The sequence below is a fragment of the Mytilus trossulus genome, chromosome 6 (genome assembly GCF_036588685.1).
Source record: "Mytilus trossulus isolate FHL-02 chromosome 6, PNRI_Mtr1.1.1.hap1, whole genome shotgun sequence".
NCBI lineage: Eukaryota > Metazoa > Mollusca > Bivalvia > Mytilida > Mytilidae > Mytilus > Mytilus trossulus.
The window spans coordinates 16126987-16139451 of record NC_086378.1 but is presented as its reverse complement, the minus strand read 5'-3'; the positions used below and the strand labels follow the sequence as shown (position 1 = coordinate 16139451).

Genomic DNA, 12465 nt, shown 5'->3' with positions numbered 1-12465 from the left:
AACGTAGAACTGATTCTGACATTTCTACATTGAACTGATCCTAAAAGTTCTACCCTAGAACAGTTTTAGACAGTTCTACTTATCTTTGGTCAGTTCTGATTTTGATTTTTGAATTGATTTATAAATTCTATGGCAAGAATTGATTTATAAATTTAATGGCAAGAATTGATTTATAAATTTAATGGCAAGAATTGATTTATAAATTCTACGGTTATAGTAGATTAAAGAATGTTTTGTTTTAAATATAAGAAAAGGCTTTGGCAAGAAAGCTATAAAGCTGCCCAGTAATTCAATTATAATTTTAGGTTAAAAGGGGACAATCGCATCAATTGAGAGTGCCAGAATGTCCTCTTTTTATTCAAAATATTAAATTGTAAACAAATTTCAATCGTTTTTATACCTTAGAATACTAGTGTAATAAATTCTTTTGATCGCATCAACAAAACTGACCATATTTGCTTTTTTTTAAATGTAAGTATAAATATAGTTGAACAGTAATTCAACTATAATTTTTAGATCAAGAGGGACTGTAGTATACAAATAACAGCAATATTGGAAATCAATGACAACTCATTTTTTTCGCATCAATTGAGAGTGCCAGCATGTCCGCATTGTATTCAAAATATTGAATCGTACACAAATATTAGTAGTTTTCATACCTCAGACTTACTTTTGTAACTAAATCTGTTCACTGCATCGACCAAAACTGACCATATTTGCTTTTTTTATGTAAATATATATAGCTGTACACTAAATTTAAAGTTATAATTTTGCGTGAAGGGACTGTAGTTTACAAATAACAGCAATATTGGAAATCAATGACAACATTTTTTTCCGCATTAATTGAGAGCGCTAGCATTTCCTCTTTTATTTAAAATATTGCATCAGAAACCATTATCAGTAGTTTTTATACCTCAGACTAGCTGGATTAACAAAATTTTTTATCCGCACCAACCAAAACTGACCATATTTGAACTTTATTATGTTATTTTAATAGCCGCAAAGTAAATCACTTACTACTTTGTATCAGGATGGAAAAATAATGAACCGTCACTAAAGAAACTCATTATAGATACCAGGACCAAATTTAGTATACGCCAGACGCGCGTTTCGTCTACAAAAGACTCATCAGTGACGCTCGAATCCAAAAAAGTTAAAAAGACCAAATAAAGTACGAAGTTGAAGAGCATTGAGGACTAAAATTCCTAAAGGTTTTGCAAATACAGCTGAAGTAATCCATGCCTGAGGTAGAAAAGCCAGATAACTACTATTCTATAACATGATATTATGTCTAGACCACATAAAAGCGTCCGATAGTGTGAACAAACTGAAACGATTAAGTTTAAATATCAGTAGCGTTTCTCCCGTTTACTTTCTAATCACAGTGGAGCGCATTTACTTAAGGGAATTCATTCTATTAAAGACTACTGGAATGCAAAATCCACTGATATTGCATTGCTTAGAGTCTAGAAGCACCGAAGGCCCGGTTAATTAAATTAAAATAAATGATTTTGCTTTCACTTTCACTTTTTGATCGATACATTGTACAGCAGGAAATATTTGTATGTAATTTATTTTATAGACTCTGTGAAATTAAGCGTTTGTGCAAATCGGAGTTTGACCAAAATTGGCACAATGATCAGAAATAAAAACAACCACTAAACGATAAAAACAAACACTCACATTGTTGGACCCAGACATTTTCAAAGTTGGGGTCCGCTGACTGCCTATGAGTGTACCCGTTCCCTTCACGCTTCAGTGATTTCCTACATATCCAACCAAATTTCCCCACAAACGAGGGGTCTTGCCGTCCTACCCCTCTAAATCCTCTAAATCTGCCTCTGACTCCTGCACGTAAATGATATATTGCAGTCTTTTCGAGGTTTTATATAACTAACTATGCGGTATGGACTTTAATATATAAGAAACATGAAACTGTTCTTTAAATCATTTCACATAAGTTATATTACTAAAGATAACATTTTCCAAAATATCAATAAATTGTTTTAAGATTTTAAATAGCATTGACAAAATTAAAGTTATTACGTTCAATTTAGCTTTCTGAAGATCAAAATAATGCCAATGAACATTATGATAATGATTGTTAATTATGAATAAAAGAATGTTATTTTGCTACTAACTTCTGTATTTACAACAAATAATACCTACTTAGTTATTTTCATCACTGATATCTATGTTTGTTTGACTTTTACTTATCATCTTGTGTGAATGTGTACACTTTCTGTATTCAAGCAATAACATAGCACTTCTAGATTTAGCAAAGTTATGTTGGCCAATACCAATATTGGTTTTATTCACAAATTGTGTAGGAAAGCAATGCATTACTTCAAGACTTCATTACAGATTTATGTTAAAACCTAATACAAAAATGTTACTTACTTGTTTGTTCTTATACTAAGTCCTTACCCGTGGTATTAAACATGGTGCTGAATAACTAAAGTCGAGCTAACTATCGAAGATGTGCTTGAATTGTTCATGTTTTTCTTGATTACCAAATTGATTCATTGAATAACTTGTAGGGAAACTTTTCTAACACTGCATGTAGTAATTTACAAAGTTTATTAATGTGATCGCCGATTATATTTATTCATCTCTTTCGTAGAAAGTAGAAATACAAAATTTTTGCCAACAGTATACAAAAGTCATAAACATACTCTTCATACTTCTTTGCTTATAATATACTTCAGCTTACAACGCTTTACATATCTTTGTAATTGTCCTTGTCTCTATGTTGACAAAAATCGAAAACAGTAAATAAACCAACAAAAGGGAGTTCGGTAACAAATATGAAAAAGATATTTTACGAAAGGACATCAATGCAAGATCATTTTTAGTGGTTTATCGAATACCTGCAATTAAGTAGTGTGTTTCCGATATCAGAATGCGAGTTATAATCATTGCGATACTTATTCAGGCATATTTATGTAATAACAAAAAAATAAAATCGCAATTATTTTTGAATTAACAGTATTTATTCCAATACACATAAACAAATTATTTGTAAAACTAGTATTTATACTATACTTAGCAAATTTAGGAATTAAAACTAAAAGCAGCATCAAAATTTATTATCTCTGAAAATATAAGAATTGAATACTGTTTTGTTTAACTGATGTGAAATGAAAGCAAGAGACAAACACGAGTCTAGTAAAATGTGCACAAACGCTAACCGAAACATGTGATCTTCATTCGTTTAATTTGATCTCCTCTAATCGAAATTAAAAACAAAAATGTTCAAATCCATATAATCTAACAACAAAGTTTCACAAAACATCCAAGTTATTATGAGCAGATACGAATGCATTGTATACACATTACCCATTTCAGACCCTCCAAACGACACTCCTAGTATACAACAAATACCAGCTGGAGGAATCGTCCGGGGAAATGAGATTAAACTGATATGTTTAGTAACTGGAGGAAACCCACTAGCCACTTTAACATGGGACTGTGATGGAACTATATCAAATGAAACGACAGGAACCATTGCATCATATAGTGTTACGTTTGTTGCAAATATGACATCAAATAATAAAATCTGCACATGTTCAGCTTCACATGTTGTGATGTCGTACAAACCAAGTATAAGTCATCAAATAATTGTATATTGTGAGTAAACTATTGAGGAAAAAGTAGTTTTGTTCAGAGAATATTTTAAAAAGGATATAAATCCTCAAACAGTGGTACTCAACATAATCAAGACGTATATCTGTACAAGAAAACCAATCATATTATAACAGATGTATTCTGTCTCATACTGACATTCAGAAGTATGATTGCACAACATTATTTTTTTTTGCATATTTACACTGCGATATACTTAGTGGATCTTTTATGAAAAGGGAGGAATCAATTAATTATAGCTAGAAAATAACAAAAGAAAAATAAGGAAACAAAGACAAGCAAACTATTACAAACCATAATATAATTAACTTTAGATTTGCCAGACGAACCCAATAAAAATCTATGTGCACACAGGGCTTCTTTTAGAGGCGACTGTCTTAAATTAATGTTGATGTCAGTTTAGCATTAAGTAATAGGTCGAATATATAAATTCAATAAATTCATCGTGATCCGGGGTTACCAACATTTTGTAATCATTAAATACAAAATGTCTATAGTCATAAATCTACTTGAACAAAAATATTTACACATTTCAAATTGATTTGTAATTGCAAACTTGAAGCTATGGTTGTAATACCTCGCTGTCAATTTATCCCTTAAAATCGATTTTATCCACAAAGCATCAAATTGAATATCATTATTATATTCTATCATAGGCATCATTTAATGAAACTATATATGCATTTTGTCAACTTATAACTATTGTATGATTGGTTGTCAGTGTACAGTTTGAAAGCTAAAAAAAAACATTTTCACAAAGTCGAATTAAATATGGCATTCTTTTGTAAAGTTTACGGACGCTATCATGAGTTGGTAGACCGTAATGAAATAACCGTTGCACGGATGATATCAAATATTTTCCTTATGTCGTAACTACAATGTTGATCCCTTTTCACGAATGTGACCTACCGAATTAGACTATATAACCGGATTTAAAATAACATAAGCAACACGATGGGTGCCACAAGTGGACCAGGATCCGCTTACCCTTTCGGGGCACCTGATATCACCCCCTTTTTTGGTGGAGTTCGTGTTGCTAAGTCTTTAAGTTCGATGTTGTGTCTAGTGTTCTATTACATGCATTGTTTGTTTGGTTTTTTTTTTTTTTTTTTTTTTTTATCTTTTAGCCATGGTGTTGTCACTTTATTTTAAATCTATGAGGTTGACTGTCCCTCTAATATCTTTCGCCCCTTTATCTTTTCCTTCCTTCCTAAATAAAATAATAACCTTGCAATTGTGCCTTATAGGTACTATTCATAGTCGCATTTGACATCCTCGCTTATTATTATACAGTTTGTGTTATTTGGGAAGAAAAACGAAAATAAAGGCGTTCGAATATTGTTTCTACTTTTTACTTTCAAATTACACATTATTCTTATACATCGTAAGTCCTTGGAGGACAGGACAATAATATTCGCGTTTTTTTTTTAATATTATGATTCATCATATTTATACGATAAACAAAGTGCATTTGTTATTTATAATCAATTCAAAGTTTATATTAAAAAGGGACTCTCTTTATAATTTATCAGCCACCGCCATGGATAGTAATTTAACTTAAAATTAGCAATATAAAGCAAATAGTATACAGGTAAACGCGAAAATCATTGAAATTAACAGAAATCAACAACCAACGGACTTCGGAAAAAATGCCACAGGAGGCAAACAAAAAGATTGTCATATTCCCGGGTATGACATTTGATACCTTTCCTGAAATTCCCAGTCATAAAGTATTTTTACAAACATTCATCCTACTTGACAGTTGACGTTTCTTCAGTCGAGCTCTTATCATCAGCGATTTTGTGGGTGTGTCATAGTACATTTCAAAAGCAAACACGTCAACTCAAAAACGATGTGAGAGATGCTAGTTAACACTCCATACCATCAATCGTTTATCGTTCTTTTAGCTACGGAACCGTAGCACTTATGTCCTTATGTTTTACTTTTTTTTTACTATTTGTGGACCTAAGAGCTACGGTTCCATCACATTACATCAAATACATACTAGGTAATTCTAAGTCTTTTATTGTTTTAGACGAACCTATATATTATCCGATTATAAATCAGACACCACCTGGACATATCATTTCCGGTACAAATGTTATTTTAACATGTGAAATATTAGGAGGAAACCCACTGGCTATATTATCCTGGAATTGCACAGGTGTGTCAAGAAACAACACGTCAGTGAACAAAGCATCATACAGTGTTGAAATAGTTGTGAACAGAACCTTCAACAACATGATATGTGCATGTTCAGCTACACATTATATTCCGTCATTCAGACCAACTGTACTACATATGTTAGATGTGTATTGTAAGTACGAATTAAAAATATAATATGTTATTAAAATTTGTGCAATTGTCTTCTATATTTGTAAACTAATAAACACCAACACACATGCCTAACAATGTTATCTTACCACACTATTTAGTGTGTAAACATTAAAAGAATCTAAATATGTACAACCCGATAAAAACAAAACGCAATATATCCCTTAACCAGATAACAAACTAGTTTCTTCCAGTGTGCATCTATCCAGGTGAAAGTAGATGTGGATAAGAAACGTTTGCAGCTTATTGTAAATCAAGTTCACTGTCTTGTAAATAATAAAGTTTTGTAATCAGTTCAAGATTAATTATGTAATAACGAAATTTTATGTTGAAGTTTACAACGTCCATTGGTTGATATTACATGGAAATAAAGGACGATGCTGTAAAATGAGATGCTCTTTATCTCTCCTGTGTCTTGTCTGGTCCTTGTCACTAATGTCTGAAGTATGGAGCTGGTTGACCCTACCGACTTCGGTTCTCCTTCTCGCGGTGGGGTCCCGAATGAGAGCGGGACACCACAGTAAGAAGGCAAAATAAAAAGTATCGATCCATCAGCTCCACAATTTAAAACATGATAGCCTTGATGGAAATGAGAGAAAGATTGATGAGAGTTCACAGGCACCTGTCTTAGACATTTATTCTATATACCTAAATAAAATAGTAAGGTATATAAAAGAAGAAAAGTGTGAGCCAGGTGTCTGTAGAGGTAGAAGAGATTGATAAAGATTACTTAATCATACAGCATCATCCACTCTGTAGTTCTTTCTAAAACATTCTATTCGAAATGAAAAAAAACACTTTTCTCTATTTGGTAGAGAATAAGTAGAAAACTAATATAAGCAGACTAGTATTTTAGTAGTTTTATTTTAATATATGGCATATAGCTGCTGGTTAATTTTTCAGTATTACTAATTATCATTGCCCTAATCCTACATATTTATTCAAAAGTAATAATTCATGGAAACATGATATTGTTTTTTGTTTGTTTTAGTTAAACCTTTTCTATACCACACTATACCATATTCTCCTTCAAATATTAGTGCAACAGAAAACAAAATGCTTCAGATTACACTTGCAATAAATGCTAATCCGAAACCAACTATACAATGGACATTCAAGGTTGACACGGGATGCAATTCCATTCCACTAGTCTCCAACACAACAACCAATGGATTTCTTACCTTGTCATCCATATCTATCGACAAAGTACGAAGTAGTGACTTCGGCGAATACACATTTACAGCAAATAATACAGTCGGAATATTTTTTCGCAGATTTGAGGTCATAAAAGAAGGTAAGTTTTATTTCAAAATCTTATAATAGGTATTTACTAAAGATGATCAGTTATTTTGCTTAATATGCAATTTTAATAACATTGTAATTTTGGGAAATATGTTTTGCAGTAATGATAAACCTTGGAGATTTGGCTCTATGTAAAAGACTTGTTTATGAATGCAAACAAACAATCAAATATTTTATTTGCCGATGATGGTGCCTAAAATGAACGGAATAATTCAATTTTAATTTTCAAACATAATGTAAAGTAAATTTAAATAGTTTAAACAAAGTACATAATATGATTGATTTTGATTTAATTGATAAGTATGAAATATCAAAGCAAATAAAGTATACTAAGAAATTTGTAATAATAAAAATAGATATATTATGACCCATTGTTAACCCTCTGATTCCTTAATTGGACAGCACGTCTCATAGTTTACTCGTAACTTAAAATAAATAACCATGTAAATGCATATATGATCATAGATATCATTCTATATCTTTATATAGAGAAACTAATTTAATACTGTATTCCTGTTTATATTTAAAACCTCTAATAATTGAAAAGTATTATCAAAATATGTGTATCTTCATTTCCCACTAGCCAAATAAAAAGAGATTCGTAATCAAGTTTTGAAATATTTTTTTTTACTGTATAGTTTGTTAAAAAGGAATTTCTAACATTACCAAAAGTTGTACACATTATAAGAAAATGCATCTCATCTTCTATTTCCTAATTACAGAGTTTGCATATTCTACTTTCTATTTTAATATTAAAGCAACGATCTTTTTTATTTCAAGTTGATGAGCTCCAATTCTGAATCTGGTTCAAACACATCTTTGAAAATATGGTAATTTTAATAAGTATGACTCAAAATTAAAATTTGGTTTGAATAATCGATAAGTTCTACTTTTGTTTCCGGAGGTCTTATTTTGCCTTGTATCAGTAAATAATTCTTTCTTCCATCTGTTACAATACTTTAAATATAATTTCTTTTTCACCAAATCTTTATGTTTATTTTAGGTTAGAGTACTTGATACTCTTCTAAATTAAGTAATTTTAAGATAGCATCAATATTACTAGCCAAATCATTCTTTTCAGCTTTAGATAATGTAATTGAGAGAGAGTATGCATTTGTTAATAAAATACTAATTTTAACATGAATTATTTTCCAATATTTAATCATGTTTGTTAAAATATCTATTATAAGAGGATAACGACATAATTCGTCAAATATGGCTACAGTTGTTGCATTGAAAGTGAGCATAACACCTCTTAAATTGAAAATTCTCAGCAAAAACAAACCAAACTTTTTACAGAAGATGTTTCAGTTCCTATTTTTTAATGTAATTGGCATGAAGTGTGGTGGTCAATGCAAAAGAGGACTTTTTATGACTTGTTTACCATGAAAACTGATTGTAAAATGTAAAAATGTAGAATAAAAAGTTAACAAATTGAGAGCTTTGATATCAACATATCTTTGTGCGTTTACATGCAAATTTAATAACATTTAGAGGAGTAGTCACAAATTGTTTTCAGATGCTTGAGTTGAATTTAACGATTTCTTATGGTACATACAAACTTATTTATTTCTTCATTTTAAATCTGTTCTTCATAGCTTTTGCAATATAAAAAAAAAATACTTACCTTTTAAGCATCCTGAGTAAATATGCAAACCGGAAACTGCCATTATGGTTTTTAGATTATAACACACAAACTGTCATTATGCTCTAAAAGTGTCGATTCTTATATATGATGTAAAGAAGACATTTATCACGCATCCAACACAAAATAATGTTTGCATTTGCCTTTATCGTTCCCTAGTTAGGTTGCGATGGTATTTCCTATTCCAAAAATGGTTATCTTCAAATTATTGGCGCATGATATATCGAGCGTGCTAAGTAAATTTTTATTTAATACTAATATATGATAACCATATGAATCATTTGCTTAATCCGTATTTATTTTAACAATGTTACAATTTCTAATGCAAATATCCAAATAGTGATACCAAATGTCGTTACAGTGAATACATTCTCTTACAACAAACCGCAACACATGGACAAATCTATGAAAATAAAGCATAACGAATGAATTTTGACACTGGTTGATAGATTTTGAAATCAATTAAAATGTCAAAATGTATAACGTCAAAAGCGTCATCCCTAGTTTTTGGTCGGGTTCGTGTGGCTTAGTCTTTTGTTTTCTATTATGTGTATGTTTTTTTCTTCTTAACAAGCTATGGCGTTTTCAGTTTGTTATCGATCTATTAGTGTTGTCCTTCTGGTATCTGTTGTCCTTCTTTTAAAGTGAATAGCTATGTTGCTTACAATAAAACTGTAACATATCGCTGACACGTTTCGGCAAACGACAGTGTCGATTTTGCAGAATTCTGCTTCTTTATTGCCGAAGACTGGCCCACTTCTGCCAGAGTTTGTGTCGCTAGGTGACCACTAATCACGCGGTTATCCTTATAATCCCACAAATGTTTTATTTGGTTCAATTACCCAGGGAGCACTGTTATGTTTCGGTTCACAGACACTTGTCTCTAAAACACATTTACCTTGTTAAATTAATGTAACACAAAAAATCAAACTCGGATATTTGAGAAATGACACTCTGTCGGGAAATTCTGAAACATTTTGGTCACCGGTTGGAAATCTATAGTGGCATCCAGCTGCCATCGAAATGACCAGTTGCCTAGATAATTACTTCGGCAAATTGATACCTTATCACGATAAGTCGACTTAATTATCTCAACAAGTCGACACTATGGAAGCATTAAATTGACTTGTCTACAAAGTTAACACAACATGTCAACTTAATTACTGTGACAAGTCGACAAAAGATATCTCGAAGTCGAGATGAATGCCCGTAACTGTCCTTGTCTTGTTGAGTAGTCGAATTAATTAATTTGTACAGATATTTTGTACAAGTTATCAGTGTTTTATGAACCGCTTTACACAAAAAGATGATGCAAGTACAGTCTTTTGTTTCGCATATTTCTGTCATATTTGAAAACTACATGATACTGTATAATAATGAGCATTGATACAAAATCAGTATAAGAACACAAAAAGACCGTTTACGGGTATGCTTTTGGTAATAGGAGAAAAAATAAAATTGTAATTTAAACCATTCAATCTCCATTTCAAATTTGGTGCAAGAACGTATGTGTTAAAAACTTATAACTTATACAAAAAGCCTGTACAAACTATAATTTGTACAAACTTACATTTTGTACACAACATATCCTTGCAATGGTTCAAAAAATTTGATAAACATTATTTTTCAATAGTCACTCGTTTCATATGACTTGATAATGAATAGTAATATATTTTTTTGAAGCAGCTTTAAAACAAGAGATGTGTGCATGCACAGAAGAAAGTACTGGTATATTTGTTGTCGGAATAGTCACCTTAGTTGTTGGATTGTTGAGCCTTTCAGCATCGGTAATATTCATTGCCCGGAATAGTAAGTGTTTCTTATCCTAATTGCATATTCATATATAATCAAGATATGAATATACGTCAATGAATATATAAACATACAATCAAACGAAATCCAGCATGAAATCCGTGTCGCCTTTTGTAGCTGCACAATGTCGATTTGCGGTATTTGTTTTGTATAGAAATATATGTCTTTATCATTCTAAATCGTCATCAATTGATTGTAACTTACTAGTTGCAAATTTGTTTTTATATAAAAATGAACAGATGTGGTTAACATATTAATGACACAGAATGCATCATACTTGACCAAGTGTCCACGTAGACACTGCAGTTTTCCCGTTTTGTCATCATGTCGTTAGACTGAAGTCTCTATCTCGTAGTTTCAGTGTAATCTATATCATTGAACAAAACCACACACCTTCATGTATTTTTTCGAGGTCCACATGTTATAGTTGCAGCAAAATGTATGCTTCATCAAAACACTTCAGATAATCTCTTAATGAGTCTAAACACTTATCATTGATGGAATGATAAGTGTTTAGTTTTTATCAGAAGGATTGTATAAAATCTTGAGGACCAGTTGAATATATGAAACTTTTGGCAAGTTGTTTACTGGAAAGTGGTCTTTACGTGCAAAGATACATACAATAGCTACACACATATAAAAACCGTATCAACATGTCGAAACACATTGAATAAATAAACAATTACAGCTTTGTTATAGATCAAAATCTTAATCATCTGATTGATTGTGCATTTCTGAAATCGAAGCTACATCTCATTTGTTTTAGAATTTTATAGTAATAAGTTCGTGATAATGAAATAGGTATGTCTGGATTTTCTAAAAGAGGGACGAAAGATACCAAAGGGACAGTAAAACTCATAAATCTAAAACAAACTGACAACGCCATGGCTAAAAATGAAAAAGACAAACAGAAAAACAATAGTTCACATGACACAACATAGAAAACTAAAGAATAAACAACACGAACCCCACCAAAAACTAGGGGTGATCTCAGGTGCTCCAGAAGGGTAAGCAGATCCTGCTCCACATGCGGCACCCGCCGTGTTGCTTATGTGATTACAAATCCAGTAAATAGTCTAATTCGGTAGGTCAAATTCATGAAAGGGAAGGGGATTGTAGTTACGACGTAAGGAACATATCCGATATCATTTGTGAAACGGTTATTCCATAACGGTCAACCAACTCGTGATGGCGTCCGTAAAATTTACGAAGGGATGATTTCAACTTCACCATTTGGAACTCTTGGTGTAATAGCTTCCTTGTGAGCAGTAACCCTCTATCAAGATAACCGTGATAGGAATGCAAGCACGGGACTATCGTATCAATTGGGAGATATCTACCCCGTATGCAGGTGCTGCTGGAATGTTGCTACTTAGAAATGGAAAGTTCACAATTGGAAAGCTGAAATCATCTCTTTTGTCGTAAAGTTTTGACTCAACCGACCCTCATTGTCAATTTCTAGATGAAGTTCAAGATATGAAGCCGACTTAACTGTATCCGTAGTAGTCTTTATTTCCAATTCGATGGGATAGATGCGTTCCACATAGTCACCAAATTTTGAATTATTTAGTGAAAGAACGTCATCTATATAGCGGAAAGTAGAGTTAAAGGATATTGCTAACTTCCTATTTTTCTTCTTAGAAGTTCCTGCATAAAGTCAGCATCATAATAATAAAGAAACAAGTCAGCAAGTAGAGGGGAACAGTTTGTTTCCATTGAGATGCCGA

At 31.8% G+C, this 12465-nt stretch overlaps 1 protein-coding gene across 1 annotated transcript in view; it reads left to right on the top strand.

Moving 5' to 3' along the window:
• The window catches only part of LOC134722354 (nephrin-like), a 34593-nt gene that overhangs the window by 12653 nt on the left and 9475 nt on the right, over window positions 1-12465 (top strand). Inside the window, exons 4-7 of the mRNA XM_063585969.1 lie at window positions 3349-3630; window positions 5681-5962; window positions 6971-7273; window positions 10610-10735. Of these exons, the coding sequence (XP_063442039.1) occupies window positions 3349-3630; window positions 5681-5962; window positions 6971-7273; window positions 10610-10735 (993 nt within the window). The remainder of the gene's footprint in view (window positions 1-3348; window positions 3631-5680; window positions 5963-6970; window positions 7274-10609; window positions 10736-12465) is intronic.